The 18373-nt window shown below is 35.9% G+C and overlaps 1 protein-coding gene across 2 annotated transcripts in view; it reads right to left on the bottom strand.

Moving 5' to 3' along the window:
• The window catches only part of PTPRA (protein tyrosine phosphatase receptor type A), a 203864-nt gene that overhangs the window by 35144 nt on the left and 150347 nt on the right, over positions 1–18373 (bottom strand). For both annotated transcript variants that reach the window (XM_051965682.1, XM_051965683.1), the window contains exons 5-6: positions 9409–9487; positions 8738–9115 (exon numbers count right to left, since the gene is read on the bottom strand). In XM_051965682.1, coding sequence (XP_051821642.1) covers positions 8738–9115; positions 9409–9487 — 457 coding nt within the window. The remainder of the gene's footprint in view (positions 1–8737; positions 9116–9408; positions 9488–18373) is intronic.

Below are 18373 nucleotides of genomic sequence, written 5' to 3'. Positions count from 1 at the left end.
CCTCTTTGGGAAGCCTTTAAGCAGAAACTGGATGTCCATTTGTTAAGTATGCTACAGCAGGCAATCCTTTGACTAGGTCAAAAATCTAATTCTGTGATATCTCAGGATTATTCAGAATAAAAACCTACTTACTATTGTTGTTGTTGTTGTTGTTTTGTCCTTCAATCTGGTAGAGTACCATGACATCAGGGAGGAGATGCCTCACATGAACTAGACTGAAGTCAGGGAGGGCTGGGTAAAGTCACCTGCCTCACTTTCTTCTCCAGAGCATATGGGTCCAGTGACAAGATCCAGATCAGGATAACTGAAGATGACTCTGGATGCAGTGAGAGATCTTGGCTTTTTAAAGCTAAAGTCTTCAACAAGTCTCAGTTTGACTGAGGCTGCACCCACCTACTGACTAGTTAAAATTTTCTAGGGAAATACAATCATTGAGGAATTTGTGGTATGATATCCATGATATGCTTTAGAATTAGCAGTGTTTGTCAAAAGGAATAGAATAGATTAAAAAGATGGTGAATTGGCACTGTATAATAAGATATATTAATGAGTCAATCTAGAAACCAGAAAAACCTTAGTGGAGATCATTAGGGTCGACATCACTGGAGACAGAAACAGAAGAAATACTGTAGTTAGGATATACTACAGACTATCCTTGACAGAATGAAGAAATAGATGAAGAATTCAGAAAAGAGATAATAGACCTGGCACAAAGGCATGGCTCTAGCATTGATGAACAAATGAAAAAAAATGTGCCACATATTTACTATGTACAAAGCACTATGCACACAACAGAGGAATCAAACAGCACCTACTCTAAAGAAGCCCACATTTTAATAAAAGGAGACAACAAATGGCTGAATAAGTAACAGTATATGAATGGAATGGAATATTATGGTTCTATAAGAAATGTACAGGTGGCTGGTTTCAGAAAAATCTGGAGAGACTTACATGAATGTGTAGTGAATAGAACCAAGAGAACATTGTACATGGCAACAAGATTAGGTGATGATCAACTGTGATGGACATGGCTCTTTGCAACAATGAAGTGTTTTAGGCCAATTCCAATAGATTTGTGATGGAGAGAGCTATCTGCATCCCGAGAGGAGATTATGGGGACTGAATATGGATCACAACATAAAAAATATTTTCATCTTTTTTGTTGTTTGCTTGGTTTTTTTTTCCTCTTTTTTTCCCCTCTTTTTAGTCTGATTTTTCTTGTACAGCATGATAAATGTGGAAATATGTTTAGAAGAATTGCACATGTTTAACCTATATTGATTATTTGCTGTCTAGGGGAGAGAGGAGGGTTGCTGAAAACTATCTTTGCACTTATTTTGAAAAATAAAAAAATATTATTTTTTTTAAAAGAAGAGACAGCATATATTGGAGATTTCAGTTGCAAATCAGGTAGAAAGTTTTATAGTCTTTAGAGTTCAGATAAAAACCATATAGTTAACTTTACTTATCTGTCTTCTTTCCTTCTTTCTTCTTCCTTCCTTCCTTTCTCTTTTTCCCTCCCTCCCTCTTTTGCTTTCTTCTTTCTTTCCTTCTCTTTTCCTCCCTCTTATTTCCCTCTCTGTCTTTCTTTTTTTCTTTTGCAGAGCAATCAGAGTTGAGTGACTTGCCCAGGATCACAGAGCTAGCAAGTGTCAAGTGTCTGAAGCTAAATTTCCTCTCAACTCTAGGGCTAGTGTTTTATCCACTGTGCCACTGAGCTGCTCCCCAAATACTTCTTAGATGTTATTTTTGATGATAAAATCATATGCATTTATGAAACACAATCATGTGACAGTGACAAGGGCTTTGTGGCAAGAACTGTGTCTTCTAGATGTTCTATAGCTGTGGCTGCTGGGACACAGAGGCTACAATAACTGTAGGAGTAGTGGCTGAGGGTGTGAAGTCAGGATAACAAAGTATAGCCAGTCAGTCAGCTAGACTCTCCTGACATTCTCCTCTAAACAACTTTAAAATAACCCCTCAAATCAAATTTTTGGAGCAGCAGAGCCAACAAAAAGTCAAAGTGAAAAACTTTTCCAGCCTAAAACAACTTAAGAGGTTAGCAGAAACAATATGTGACACAGGGTGAACTGGTCCAGAGCACAATAACAGCACCAAGGAATGGGCTTTGGAAATAGCTATAATAGTAGCAATGGCAGTGACAGCAGCTTTGGGATCTTTCAGCCCAAACGTGATAAAATGATTAGACAATTGGTCAGACAGAGATTACAGGGCATTCTTTGCTGGCACTAGATGCAGTGATGCTGATTGGCAACTCTATTGTCTATATGTAGTTCTGGGTCACAGTTCAGAAAGGAGCACTAGAGCTTAGGGCTGTAAACACTAGAGGAGGAGCCCTTCCTGGATAAAGACCAGAGTGTAGAATAGGTGAGCAGTGATCATACCTTTCTCAAGATCACACCATCTTGGAAGCTCCAAATTTACAGACACACAAAGCTAGAATTGACAACAGCTACATCAAAAACCTGAAGCTTAGGACAAAGATCCCTCTGCTCTGAGAATAGAATCCGACTTTAACAAGAGTTAAAAGTCAAGAAATAGGTTGGGGAAATGAGCAAATGATCAAAAAAAGTTAATATAGTGGCAGAGAAGCCCAAGAAAAACTCAGAGGACAATAAAGTTTTTAAAACAGCTACAGGCAAAGCTTCAAAGAAAAATGCTAACTGGAAACAAGTCCAACAAGAATTCCTGGAAGCACTAAAGAAAGCAATAAGAGTGAAGTGGAAAAACAAAAAAGAAATAAGGACACAATTAAATTATGAAAAGAGAATTTAACAGCTTGGGAAAAGAGGCACAAGAAATACTAAAGAGACTAACATCTTTAAAAACAGAATTGACCTAATGGTTAAAAAGTGTGTGGGGGGGAGAGGCACAATCATTGCAAAAAGATCTCCTTTAAAAGCAGTACAGGCTAATAGAAAAGCTCACTGAACAAAAGAATTTACAACTGGGATGTGGAAAAATTGGAACTTTAATTCATTGTTGTTGGATCTATGAGTTGCTTCAACCATTCTGGAGACAGATTTGGAATTATGCCCAAAGAGTTATCAAAATGCCTATACCCTTTGATCAAGTAATACAATTATTGGAATTGTTTTTCAAGATGATTAGGGAAAATGTAAAATAATCTACATGTTCTAAAATATTTATCAGCTTTCTTTGTGGTAGCAAAGAATTGGAAATTATGGGGGTGCCCATTAATTGAGGAATGAACTAAACATTGCAATATGTTAATGATGGAATATTATTCTGCTATAAAAAATTATGAGTTCAACAATTTTAGAAAAGTATGGATATACCTCCACAAAATAAGAGGGAAATGAGCAGAACCAAGAGCAACAATAGTATTATTTTTAAAACAATTTTGAGCAACCAACTCACTCTATAATAAGTTCCCAAATTAACTGCAAAGATCCTATGAAAGATGTTATTTGAATGCAGGAAAAAACTTATTCACATACGTGTGTGTGTGTGTGTAATATATATATATGTATGTATGTATACATATAAATGCACACACACATATATTTGTTTCTAATGATAGCCATCTTAAAGTTTCGAATAGGGGAAAGGAAAAAAAAGAAAGTCACATGATAATTGTTCTATACTTAAAAGAAATAGGAAGTTGTATATAATGAAGCTGCAATTTCAGAAGTAATCATCAGTTTTTCTATTCCACTTAGTTATGGAAATGTTTGTTTTATTTCTTAAGTTCAGAATAAAATAAATTAATCTAAAATATTACAATTAGGCAAGTGGAATCTAATGATTACACGAAATACTAAGAAACAAAACAAAGTCAAAAGGATGAAAAAATAAAAGAAAATATGAAATATCTCATCAATAGTATAACAATTTTTGGGCTTCCTGAAAGTCATGATAAAAAAAAAAAGCTTATGTATCATATTTCAAGAAATAGTAAAGGAAAACTGCCCTAATATTTTAGTTGAAGAGGGTAAAATGGAAATTGAAAGAATCCACCCTCCTGAAAGAAATCTCAAGATTTAAATCTCCTAGGAATTTTATAGCCAAATTCCCAGGCTAAAGAGAAATAGCAAGCAGTCAGAAAGAAACTTCAAATATTATGGAGCCATAGCCAGGATTACAATGACTTAAGTTTTAGCAGCTTTCATAGTAAAGGACAGGAGAGCTTAGAATATGATAAAAGGCAAAAGAGCTAGGATTACAATCAAGAATACCTATCTTGCAAAATGGAGTATAATCATTCAGGGGAAAAAATTGACATTTAATGTAATAGAGGATTTCCAAACATTTTTCATGAAAAGACCAGAACCAAACAGAAAATCTGATATTCAAACACAAGATTCAAAGCCTTCAGATGGTTAAACTGCTCATATTCCTGCACTGGGAAGAGAAAGAAGGAAGAGGTAGAATGGGGACAGTTCTCTCAAATAAAAGAGCCATGCAAGAAATAGCTTTTACAATGAAGGTAGCAAATAATGTTTGAATCTCACTCTCATTAGAGTTGATTCAAAGAGGGAAGAATATATGTACATACTCAGTTGGATTTAGAAATCTATCTTACCCAATCCAATAGGGAAATAGGAGGAAAAGGAATATGAGAAATAGAAGGGAGAATGATAAAAGGGAGGGAAATTAAGAGAGGCAGTGATCAGAAGCAAAAGAGACTTCTGAGAAGGGAAAGGATAAAGAGAGAGAGAAGGATAAACCTAAAAAGAAATGACAGAGGGAAATATATAATTAGTAATCATTAACTGTAAATGTGAATAGAATGAGCTTACTCATAAAATGTAAGCAGATAGCAGAATGGATTAGGAAGTGGAATCCAAAACTATGTTATTTACAAGAGACACATTTGAAACAGAAAGAGACACACAAAGAATTAAAGGGCTAGAGAAGAATCTAATATGCTTTAGCTGAAATTAAAAAAAAATCAGGGTTAGCAATCGTCATCTCAGACAAAGCAACAGCTAAAATAGACCTAATTAAAACTTCATTTTGCTAAATGATACCATAGATAATGAAGTAATATTAAACACTTTTAATCTGATAAAGGCTTCATTTCTCAAATATATAGGACACAGTAAAATTTATAAAAACAAGAGCCATGTTTTCAACTAATTAATGACAAAAGAATATGAACAGTGTTCAGAAGAAATCAAATCTATCTATAGTCATATTTAAAAATCACTCTTAAGTCACTACTGATGATAGAAATGCAGATTTAAAAAACTCTACCTTATACCTATCAGAAATTACAAATGCTGGAGGGGATGAGGAAACTAATGAACTGTTGGTGGAGTAATGAACTGGATCAGCCATTCTGAAGAACAATTTGGAATTAAGCCCAAAGGACTATAAAACTGTACATACTCTTTAACCCAGCAATACCACAACTGGGTCTGTATTCCAAAGAGATCAAAGAAGAAGGAAAAGAATCTATGTGTTCAAATATATTTTTAGCAGCTCTTTTTGTGAAAGCAAAGAATTGGAAATCAAGAGGTGCTCATCAATTGGAGAATGGCTGAACAAGTTGTGGCATATGATTTTGATGGAGTATTATTTTAAGAAATAAGAAGATGGGTGGTTTCAGAAACTATATGAATTGAAAATGAATAAGAAGTGGGAAATTACTATGCACATCAACAACAATGTTGTAGTGATGATCAACTATGAAAGTCTTGGCTACTCTGATCAATACAATAGTGTAAGACAATTACAAATGACATAGGATGAAAAGATGCGACTCACCTCCAGAGAACTGATGAACTCTTGAGTATATATACTCTTTATTTTTTTTTCATTTATTTCTTTATTTATTTTTTGCAGTATGGGTAATGTGCAAATATATTTTGCATGATTTCACATGTATAATTGATATCATATTACTTGCCTTCTCAGTAGTGGGGGAGAGCATGGAAGGAAGAGAGAAAATTTGGAACTCAAAATTTGAAAAGAAAATGATGTTTTAAAAAATTAATAATTTTTAAAAGTTTTTTTTAAAAAGTAGTGGCCAGGTCATATCTTAGCAAGGGTTGATTACCTGGATGATGGGGAAACTTCAATTATCTGGATGACTGGAACTCTCTTTTTGCCAAAAGGAGAGTAGTTGACTTCTTGACTTGCTTTAATTATAATTATATTCTTTTAAAGGAAGAGGAAGTGACAATATTCTGGACCTGACTTTCAGAGTATGTGCTAATTTTTTAGGCAACTGAGGTTAAGTGACTTGCCCAGAGTCACACAGCTAGTAAATGTCAAGTCGCTGAGGTTGGATTTGAATTCAGGTTCTACTAACTCCAGTGTTCTATCCTTTGCACCACCTAGCTGCTCCATATGCTAACTTTCTCCCAGAGAGCCTCAAGAATTCCCTCACTTATTTCAGAAGAGGTCTGTAGGGACAAATTCTAACAAACAACTCTTTCCCAATGAATTCCTCAGAATTTTACTAAGCACTTACTATGTGATCAGCACTGGAAATACAAAAATAGGCATAACAGACCCTGCTCTTTAAGCATTATATAACAATTTTAGGGTGAGAAAGACTTCTGGCTTCCAACATTATACTTAACTGAAATTACTCTCTCCAGAGTTGCTAGTGATCTCTTAATTGTCAAATGTAATGATATTTCCCCAGTTCTGATTTTTCTCAACCTCTCTGCAGTATCTGATATCGCTGCTTACCCTTTCCTTTCAGATACTTCTCTGTGGGCACACCACTACTCTCTCTTGATTTTTTTTTTCCTATATGTTTGATGGCTTTTTCTTTGTCTCCTTTGTTAGCTCACCATCCCTCTCACAATTCCTGACAATGGGTATTATTAAATTTTTCATATGGACTTTTTCCTATTCTCCCTTATTCATTTAATGACTTCACTAGCTCCTTTGATTTTAATTATCACCTCTATACAGATGACTTCCAAATCTAAAAATCTAAATCTAGATTCATTCCTGAGAGCCTGTAGCATACCTACCACTGCCTATTGGATATTTAAAATTGTATGTCTGATAGGTATCACACTCAACATGCCCAAAACAGAACTAAAAATCTTTTTCTCTTCTCACCCCAAACTCACTTTTTCATAACTTTATTCCTATCAAGAATACTGCCTTTTTTCTAGCCATCTATGTAGCAGTCTTAGCATTATACTTGATTTCTTACTCTCCTTCACCTTAAATATCAAACCAGTTGCTAAACTTTGCCATTTCTTTGCAACATTTTTCACAACAATCAATCCCCTTCTCTCTGCCTACCACTCTAATTCAGATTTTCATGCAATGGCCTCCAAATTATTTTCTCTGCCTTAAGTACCTTTCCTCTTTTACTTTTATGTACACACATATCACTTTGAAGATGAGTGGTTTTCCTAAAGCACAAGTCTGACCATGATGCTTCCTTCCCTACTTAACTCCCTTTTGTCTCTAGGATTTAAAATATGTTCTATTTGTCTCTAAGGCTCTTGCAAGTTAGCCTCATCCTGCCTTTTCTACTTTATCATTCATAATTCCATTCTACTTTTCTGTCTAACCAGCCAACTCTTGTTGTTCCTGATATATGACAGATACTCTACAAGATGAATATTCCATTTCTGATCTCTACATCAAGAATTCACTTCTCTTTACAACCACCTCTTAGAATCCTTTCTACAAGAACTATTTCTTGAGCCTACCCCCAATCGGGATGGGGCCTAGCCACTGATGTGGTGTGTGTTTGAACAGAATTTTGAAGGAAGCCAAAGAGAAGCAAAGGCCACAGCTGCAGAGGGAATGGAGCAGATCCCATGCTGAGCTCAACAGGCAGAAGATGTTAGGAAGGGTGGAAAAGTGAAGGGAACAAATATGTATTAAGCACCTACCACGGCCCAGGCTCTGTGCTAAGCACTTTACAAATAGTATCTCATTTGATCTCCAAAACAACCTTGGCAGGTAGATGCTATTATTATCCCCATTTTATGGATGAGGAAACTGAGGCAGACAGAGCTTCAGTGAGTTGTCAAGGGTCATACAGATGATAGGCATCTGAAAGAGAATTTGAACTCAGCTCTGTCTAGACTCCAGGCCCAGAGTTTTCTCTCTCTTTTTAGTGAACTAAGATCTGACAAAGGAAAGGCAAACTGCTTTCTCAAGATGGCAGTGCTCTAAGATCTCAGGGAGAAGAAATGATGGTGTCTTTGGGGTCCTTGGCCTAGGCAACATAAAATTCATTCCCTCCCTCCTCCCCTCCCCCGAGGCAATTGGGGTTAAGTGACTTGCCCAGGGTCACACAGCCAGGAAATGTTAAGTGTCTGAGACCAGATTTGAACTCAGATCCTCCTGACTTCAGGGCTAGTGCCCTATCCACCACTCCACCTAGTTGTTCCTTAAAAAAACATTCCTAAGAAACATTAGGCACATCCTTGGTGGACTAAAAATACAAACTTGAAGTATTTAGAGTATTGGGAGAGATGTTAGGCACTATACAGAATAGGCGACCAAAGTAACTGTGAAATCGTCTCTAGGAATCTTTTTTCTTTTTTTGGTGGGGGCAGGGTTTGGGCCTGGCTAAAGTGAAGTCCTGCCCAAAGTGGAAGGATGAACGAGATGACCTTCAGGATCCTCTTTCTTTACCCCTCTCATTCATGACCATGCTGAGCAGACATTCTGAATATTTCTGAATTTGGTCTCCATTAAATTGTCTTAGGCAGTAAGTAAAAAAGTCCCAAACACGAAAGAGAACAAAGACCTTTTCCAGTACCTGAAGGGGTGAAAGCATCGGGTGGTGTTCCCACAGTGCTGAAATTCTGCTCCCATGGCTCTGTCTTGGTGTCTCTAAAGCCTGGATCAAGAAGCCAAGTTCCATTTGCAGCAAGTGAGGTGGCGTTGGGCTCCGCCACCTCTGTCCTTGTGGTCACATTGGTAACAGAGTCTGAGGAGTTGGCAGTTGTTAGGTAAGTGGGCTCCAGAATTACAGGTGGGCTGAGTGTTGGTGTGGTGGAAAGAGAAGTCAGCGAAGAGTTTGGACTGAAGTCCTTGGAGCTCATGGCCTCCTCTTTATCAGGCTCTACGGTGGGTGCTTTAGCTGACCTGACAGATGTGGATGAGGTAACTCCTACTGAAGGTGACACTGCGAACACTAAAGCACAAGGAAATAGCACATCAGGCTCCCAATACAGTCACCAAAAGCAAGGGAAGAAGGAGGGTTTGCTATGGCCTATCCTCAAAAATTGTTGTAGCCCTGCTACCAGCTGCACAGCTGTCTATTCTTTAAGTGAGGTAGGTTTTCCTACAAGGAACCATTAGCTGAACAAAGTAGGAAATATCCTTTTCATTTAGCCCCTAAAACAAATAGGAATCTTAGCTACACTTTTACTTAAAGGATGACAGCAAGAATGCTCAAGATTGACTCAGAAATAAGGGAAGCCTTACCTGTTGAGGCATTGCTAGCACTGAGGCATGTCAGGCCACTGCTGAGCAGAATAAGAAAGAACCAGGAATCCATGTTGATCTGAAAAAACAATAAGCCATCTTAGAAGATTTCTCAGATTAATGTCTCTGCAGCCAAAATAACCTTCCACAAGATGAACTTGACATTTATAAATTGGAGGCTACACATCCTCAAATAAATGGAAGCTTCAGAACCTTAGAGGCAAGACCAGAAAAGGTCTCTGAAACAGAGCCAATAAGATGGAATGGGTAAAATTATTTTAGAAGCTGTTCTTCCAATGGACAGAGTATATGTGTTGCTAATAAGACTGTGGCACTTCCCAAATTTCAACCAGGAGCTAAAAAGTTAAGTGATGTGAGATAAGATATCTAATTAACTGCAACTTTTTCCAAATGATGTCATTTTAGGAATTTGCATTAAGACTAGGAAAAGAAGCAAAAACTAAGAACAACAGTGTTTGCTAGAATATAGAAGCTGGAGTCCAGGAAAACTTGGGTTTAAATCTTGTCTTAGAAATCAGCTGTGACCCTAACCATTTTACATCTTTAATTCAATGATCATTTCTATGCTAAGGACTCAAACCCATTAACCTTTCTATTGCTCTTCAGTTGTATATCTCCAACTGCCCACTGGACATGTCATACAAGATATCCCTCAGATATTCAAACATGTCCAAAATTCAATTCATTATCTCCCACCAAAGTCATCTGCTCTTGCTAGCTTTCCTAGTAGCTTGTTTGTATGAAGCTGTTTACATGTTGCTGCATATTTCCATTAGACTGTGAGCTCTTTGAGAGCAGGGAAAGTCTTTTACCTTTCTGGCAAATAGAAGGCAGTTAATAAATATTTAATGTTTGATCCAACAGATACTACTAGCTGTGTGACTCTGGTCAAATCATTTAACACCATTTGCCTCAGTTTCCTCATGTGTAGAATAAGCTAGAGAAGAAAATGGTAAACCATCCTAGTATCTCTGCCAAGAAAACCCCAAATGGAGTCATGAAGAGTCAGACACAACTGAAAATGATTGAATGACAACAACAAAGGGATAGAAACAGTAACTGATTTCCCTGGTGCAGAGAACCTTAAGGAAAGCTCATTTCTACTAATGCAGATTCTGGAATTTATAGTGTAAAGGAGTAGATTAGAGTACCAAGAAGCCAAAGTACCAATCCTATAGTTAGTATATATCAGCAAGTCTCCCAGGCTTCACTCTCCATGCACTATCTCTCTACACATAATATAGTACAAGGGAAGAAACTGACAGTTTTCTGATCTGGCACAGTTTTCTGATCTGGCACAGTGCAAAGAATTTCAGATTTGGCCTTAAAAAGGCTGCACTCAAATGCTCCCAAACAGGGGCAAGCCACTTACATGTCTGATGTGTAGATCACACACTAGAGCTATGTGGTTGTGAGGATCAAATGAGATAATGCATGAAAAGTACTTTCTGCATCGTTAAGTTCTCTCTATAAGCTCCTCTATCAGAATGAAGGGCTCTTCATTTCTTCCTCCTGGGGGAAAAAGGCCTATATCTATTGCATTTATAGCACCCACCTAGTGGCACAGGATGAACTTTTAATATGATAAATTGGAAGTCAGTCATAGCTATGAGTTTATCTCCACTCTCAATCTCCTTTGGGATCAGAGGCAGCAACAGACGAGCTCTGAGGGACAAATGACATCTATACTACTGTCTTCCAATATATGAGTTAGGAAGTATTGCCTTGTATTAAGAAATAGCATGGCAGAGCAGTTAGAGTGTGGGATTTGGAATCAGATATATGTGTTCAAGTATTACCTCTGATGCATGATCTGTGAGATTTGGGGCAGTACCCCAGGCAATTGTAGACAGCCACAAGTTAAAGAAACATACTAAGTTTGCATCGGTGAAGAAAACTTCCACTGGGGTTTGGTCAGGGAAGAAAGGCCTCTTGTACCATAGCTGTTTGTGGATTTACCAAGTTTTCCACTCCTCTATAAACTCCACGCAGGCAGGAACCCTGCAGTAGCTACAATTTGTAGTCCAACACACAGGTACTTTAATCATTATTTCATGAATAAAGGTTTGTTAAATGTTGTAAGCATTCACTTGAAATAAAATATTGGCCTTCTAGGGAATATGGAGATTAGTTAAATAACAATGATTTTTCTGTCCTCTCTCCAATGTGATGTTCTGCGATTATAACATTTGGGTCTAATTCTAAGCCATTTTTGTTTCTGCTTATGCAAAAGATCCTTTTTCCTTGCTCTTCATTTTCTGTTCCCGAGTCCCACCCTCCCCTCAGCTCCCAATATTCTGGGCACTAGATGCTAGAGGTTATTGAAGGTATTGCTTTAAAATTTTTCTGGATCACATGTACCTCCTTCCTCCTGTACTAAGAATTGAGTTGACTCTGTACTCATTCTATTGCTTCTTTAAGCAACAATAGACTGATTAATGACTTATGTAATTCTATATTTCAGAAGAACCTAAGGGAAGATGGATGTCCAAGGATACCAACTTTTCATTTAGGGAAAAAAAAAATTTTGCAATTCACAAATCTATGGCAATATTGGCAGTAGAAGAGTACATCTGCGGCAAGAAATGGGAGATGAGTCATGCAATGTGGGAAGTTCCCTGCTTTGTGTGACACAATGGAAATCACATATTGTACCCCACCCTACCTCCACAAATTGAGCCTCAGTATGGCAAACTTTTCCAAACTGTAGGGTGTCCTCCTCTGCCCTCCACCCCTCGCTGTTAAGAGGAAAAAAAAATTGGAGGCACGTGAAGCAAACACCAAAATTACAGGATATTTCTCGTACAAATCCCAATAAATATACTCATTTGATTTTTAACTGTGAAAACAAAGTTAAAATCAATGTCAAAATCAGGACTAATATGGAGAAAGCATTCCAACTAACAGGGAAATTTAGTACAGAGATTGTTTAATACAATGTTTAATTCTAAAAATGGTATTATAAGAATATAATATGGCTATCGATGAATAAAAAATTCTATGCTTTTTCAAATAAAGGGATAAAAATTTTACTACTTCTTTGTAATATTTTATTCATGCAAAACAAAATTTTCTGCTATGATTCTTTTAAAGAAAAAATACTGGATTAGTTATTGAAAAAGAGGAGCAGCTAGGTGAAAAGATCATTTAACCTGGAGTTGGGAAAACTTGAATTCAAATTCGACCTATATGACCTTGGGCATGTCACTCAACTCTGTTTGCCTCAGTCTCCTCATCTACAAAAAGAGAAGAAAATAGCATACCACTCCAGTATTACCACTTCAGTATCTTTGCCAAGAAAATCTTAAATAGGGTCACAAAGTTGGCTATGACTGAAATGACTTAACAAGTGAAAAAAATTATATAAAAGTAGTGCTATTATTAATGATATCATGTTTTGAAAAACTCTGCATGTGGAGGGAAAAAAAGTCTATCCCTTCAATCATATTAATAATATTATTATGGTTACTATTTTTACAAGTTGTAAATATGAAAATTATAAAGCATTTTAAGTCAGCAAATAGCTATGCATATGTTTACTATATGTTTACATTTATGTTTTATACAATGATAATAAATTCTTAATTTTATTTGAATACAATGTAGGCTAAGAAAATTATTTGCATAGTTTTAAAAAAAACAAGGAACAGGGCCTTCACTCACCCTATATATTTAATCAGATGCCAAAATTTTTTTTACCACCATTATATCTCTTGCATCTTTTGCCTTTTTTCCACCATATAAATGTCTCCAGTCCTTCATGTCTCCAGGGTAGCTCTCAATCACACCATTGCTTAACTTTCTGTCACTTAATAATCTTCAAATCTGGGTAATCTCTAATTCTAATTTACCTACTGAGATCCCTGGGCTCCTGAACATCAATGCAGGGAATAATGAAATCGTACTGATTTCACTCATAAGTTTTATGCAATATAATTCCAGTTGTACTCTCACTGATATGAGAATTCCTTTATTAAACAAAGCTCATCTATCGCATTTTCCACAGTGGTTTCTAAATTTCTTTTTAAGGTTCTTGTCACATTTATTTCTTTAAAAATAAGTTTGTATTGATACTCTGTTTTACGTCACCTATATTTCCCAGTGTAGCCTTCTGTCACCCCCTTCCAGAAAGCCATCCTTAATTTTTCTTTTATACAAATACAAATTTTTCAAAGGTTTTTGTTTTTATATTACCTCAATTTTTTCCTTCTCCCTTCCCACAGAATCATTACACATGTTTTTTTTTTTTTAAGATGAAATATAAAGAGGAAGAGAAAAAAAATCTAGCAAAACAATTTTTAAAATCCAGCAATACATCAAAAAAATCTAATATTTACAAGGATCCACATCCATGTGTCCTTTTCCCCACCTCTTCAAAAGAATGGCTCAGTCTCTCAAATAGCCTTGACTACAGCTTATGTGTCACCATGTCTGACTCATTTAAAATTTTTCTGTGGTTGTTGTTCCATTGATTCATGTGTTTCTACGTGCATTTATCATATTTGTTGCTTCTTACTGCACAATAATATTACATTATATTTTTCTATTATAATTTTTTGAAGCACTTCTCAAAAGACAACTACTTTGTAATTCCTTGTTATCACTAAAAATACTACTATAAATATTTTGGTATATATGAAAAGATAAATATAAAAATATAAATTAATTTACATAAATATAAATATTTTGATGTAAGTGGAAACTTTTTGTTAGTGACCTCCTGGTTTAGCAATGGAATCTCTAACTATTTTATTTGCCTAACTCCAAATTGCTTTCCATTATTATTATACTAATTAACAGCTCCCCCAATAATGCATTAGAATGGCCTGTCTTTACACAATCTCCAACACAGAATATTCTCAACTTTTGTCATCTTTGTCAAGTTGCTCAGAATGAGCCATTCATTATAATAAAAGGGAAAAAAGAAAAGAAAACAACAGTTCAGCAAAACATATGAAAATTCTTTCACCTCCACAAAGGGAAAGAAATACCTTTTCATCTCTTTTTTTGGACTCATACTTAGTCACTACATACTCAGACACAACATTTAGTTTTTCTCCCATCTATATTATTCTGTATACATTTTTCCCGAGTTTGAGTCAGCATTTTCCTGGGTTTGCATCAGTCCTTATTATTTTTCCTATGCTTCGCAGTATTAATTGTTTCTTATAGCACAGTAATATGCCATTATAATTAGGTTAATATATTTGTGTTGTATTCCTGGATGCTGTTGTTCCCTTAAAACTGCTAGCCAGCTCTGGGAGTGAACATTAGGGGTAATGGTTAGACACCTAGACATAATAGCTCCCGTTATAAAAGAAATATCTCAAGGTTCTGCCCAGAATCATGTCATAGTCTATACTATCTTTTCAGAAATAACATTATGATTACAAATGGTTCATGGATTGAGAGAGAAGTCATCCAGTACAAGGAGAAAGGGGAGCAACTGGGTACCTCCATTTTCTTAGCATCAGATCTTCTTAAGGATCATGAGGATTGCTTTTACTCAGAGAGGTCTGGAGGAGCTACTTCTAAATAATTGGCAACAGATCCTTTGTTGGTTCTCACTTTCTTCAGGGTATTGGGATAGATGGCCTCTAATTTTCCTTCCAGCTCGTCATTTGTGATTCTATGATCCTGTATGCGACAATTTATTTAGTCATTTTTCAATTCACATCTTGCCCACTTCCAGTTCCTTTTACTTCCCTCACTACCTCTCTCATCTGGTAGATTAGTCTCCCCCCTCTTTTCATTCTTCTCATCAACATATAATGCAATCACTCACACATCTTATCTATTTAGTTAGTCTATTTAGACTCTCTCCATGACCCCTAATAGGGTTCAGAGAGGCAACATATATTATCTTCTCACAGTTTATTCTTGTTTGTCAGTTATCATTGTTCATTCATAGTTTCTATTTTATGTTTCTCTTAATCCTTGTGTTTGAACTTTAAAGTTTCTATTTAGCTTTGGTCTTTTAATCAAGAATATTTGGAAGTCCTCTGTCTCATTTAAGTTCCATTTATTCCTTGGTAGTATTATACTTCATTTTTATTCTTGGCTGTAAGCCTATATCCTTTCCCTTCTAGGAAAGTTTTCCATTCCTTTATGGGGTGGCTGCAAAATTATATGTGATCCTAACTATTGTTATTCAATAACTTTCTTTCTGCTCATGTTTAGTATTGTTTTTTGACCTGGAAGTTCTCATTTTTGGCTATAATGCTATGGGGGTGGGGGGGAGGTAGATTTCGTTTTGTGGTTTCTTTCTGAAAGTCAATGGTGAATTCTTTCTATTTCTCTGATTCTAAGAGATCTGGGTATTTTGGCATAACAGATAGTAGTTATGACATCCAATAAATCTTAATTTTATTAAGATCTATTTTCCAAGTCAGTTGTTTCTGCTTTGAAATATACTTTTACATTTTTTTTGTCTTCTGTCTTTGTTTTAATAATTCTTGTTAGCCCATTGTATCATTGATTTCTACATGGTCCACTCTAATTTTCAGGGAGTTTGCTACTTGAGCAAGATTTTATACCTCTTGTGGCAAGTTGTTAATTCTATTTCCACATGACTAATATTGAAACAACCTTCCTTAATTTTTATTGGCACGTGGTTGGCTATAAGTATCAGATATCCTATCAATCAACTGTGTTGAAGTAAGCATTTTGTTTAACTATGGTTTTAGTTTTTACAAATAATACCATAAAGAGGCTATTGAGAAGTGATTGTTGTTTTAAAAAATTAGCAAAATACACACACAAATAGACAGTGAGGTGGTTCTCTCCTTCCTGTTCATATCATCACATTTCAACTTCAATCATACTTATGTATATATGATGTGTCCAACTTATTAAACAATAACGTCCTTGAAGTTAAAAAAAAAATCTGTTTTAGATCTTTATATCACCCAACAGTGAACAAAGGTCACAGAATCTCAGACTGGAAAATGCCCATAGAGGCCATCTAATTCAACACATACAGGAATAAGATTCTACAATACACAAGACAAGTAACCATCAAGCGTTTTCTTAAAGATTTCTAGAAAAGGAAAAACCACTACCTCTTAAGCAGTCTCTCCTTTTGGATTTTGTTCTAATTGTGAGGAAGGTTTTTTTTGGGGGGGGAGGAGAATACCCCCAATGCCAAACCTAAATTTGCTGCTTATAACGTCCAATCATTGCTCTTAGTTCTGTCCTTTTGGGCCAAGCAGAAAAAAAAATTAATGCTTTTTCCCCATGATAGCTCTTCAGAAATTAGTCTTTTTTTTTTTTTAAGACAAAACATCAGGTATTATTTAAAAGGATGCTTATGTACTGACATTAATAGAGCTTTTGTCACACGACTGCAAGCACACTGCTAGATATCAATGGAATAATAGGTCACTTGTGATTCCATCACCTTCTAAAAGACAGTGTGTCAAAACAGAAAGTCAGGAAAAAGGGTTGGGAATGGGGGAGACAGAAAATCCAGTGTGATAAAAGGCTTTTGTTAATCTGATAGTATCATCAGCTTCCCTATTTTTATTTGGTTCACCACATTTCCCAAATCAAATAGATACTTAGAAGGCCCTAATTTCATACAGCAAGTTATCCTTTGTCCACAGTATACAAATCCAGCATGACCTCTCATTCATCTCCCCTTTCTTAGAAGTAAACACTCCTAAAGTTATTGCCATCAGTATGAGATTAACAATGAACTGAAAAGAACCAGCTACATCCAGCGAAAGAACACTGGGAAATGAGTGTGGACTGCTTGCATTTTTTGTTTTTCTTCCCAGGTTATTTCTACCTTTCTAAATCTGATTTTTCTTGTGCAACAAGAGAACTGTATAAATCTGTTCACATATACTGTACTTAAGATATACTTTAACGTGTTTAACATGTATGAGACTGCCTGCCATTTAGGGGAGTGGGTAAGGGGAAGGAAGGGAAAAGTTGGGACAGAAGTGTTTCCAAGGGTCAATATTGAAAAATTACCCAAACATATGTTCTGTCAATAAAAAGCTATAATAATTTTAAAAAATACAAGTAACATAAAAAGAAACTGTTAAAAAAAACCAATGAGCTGAAAAATCCCTTATCATGTCTTTATAGTCACCAAGCACAAGTTCTAGACTACAGTTGAAACAAGAAGCACAACTAAGATTTTTAAAGTCAAATCTGAATCAGCTAATAGATTGAAGTCTAAAAACATAGGTAGAAAAAAGGGGTCACATTCCTAATTCACTGGGAAATTTAAGAAATAGCTTTGACAACATTTAGTATCATACTAAATTACTAGAAAATTGCTCATCTGAAGGATGGGAATTCAGTGTGCTTTGTGTTTGAGACCTGTCCTGGCCTCCTCCATCAGGAACACAGAGAGCACTACCTCAAAGCCCCTGCTTCTGGTCCTGCAATCCTATTACTACTCTACCAGTATGTATCATACTATACAATTGATGAAGAAATTCTAAAAGCAAAGAATCATAAAAACTTGGATCTGAAAGAGATTTTAGAGATTATCTATTTCAACATATACTTGAAGAGGAATCTCTGCTATAACATTCTATCATCTCCCACTTGCAGACCTCCAGTGATCGAAAATTTACTTTTTGTATAGCCATTCTATTTTTGGTCAATTGCCTTGCATTGTACCTAAATATGTCTCTCTACATTCTTCACTCATTACTTCTAGTTTTTCTCTCAAGGACAAAGTGGAATCTCAGTTGGAAAGAACCTCAGAGGTCATCTAGCTCAGCCAGTGACTGAATAACATCTCATAACAAATCATGACCTAGCTTCTATATGAGGACCTAAAATTACAGAGACTCTACCCCCTCCCAAGATAGTCCATTTATATTTTCTTTTTTTTCACTTCTTTAACATATGAACTTTTATCTGGAATAATCTTAAGTAACAGAGCAAATCTCCTTTCCATTCTCAAGTACTGACATCAGTCTTG

The sequence above is a fragment of the Antechinus flavipes genome, chromosome 6 (assembly GCF_016432865.1).
Source record: "Antechinus flavipes isolate AdamAnt ecotype Samford, QLD, Australia chromosome 6, AdamAnt_v2, whole genome shotgun sequence".
NCBI classification, from domain to species: domain Eukaryota; kingdom Metazoa; phylum Chordata; class Mammalia; order Dasyuromorphia; family Dasyuridae; genus Antechinus; species Antechinus flavipes.
Note: the sequence above shows the minus strand (reverse complement) of the source record. Positions and strands in the feature narration are given on the sequence as shown.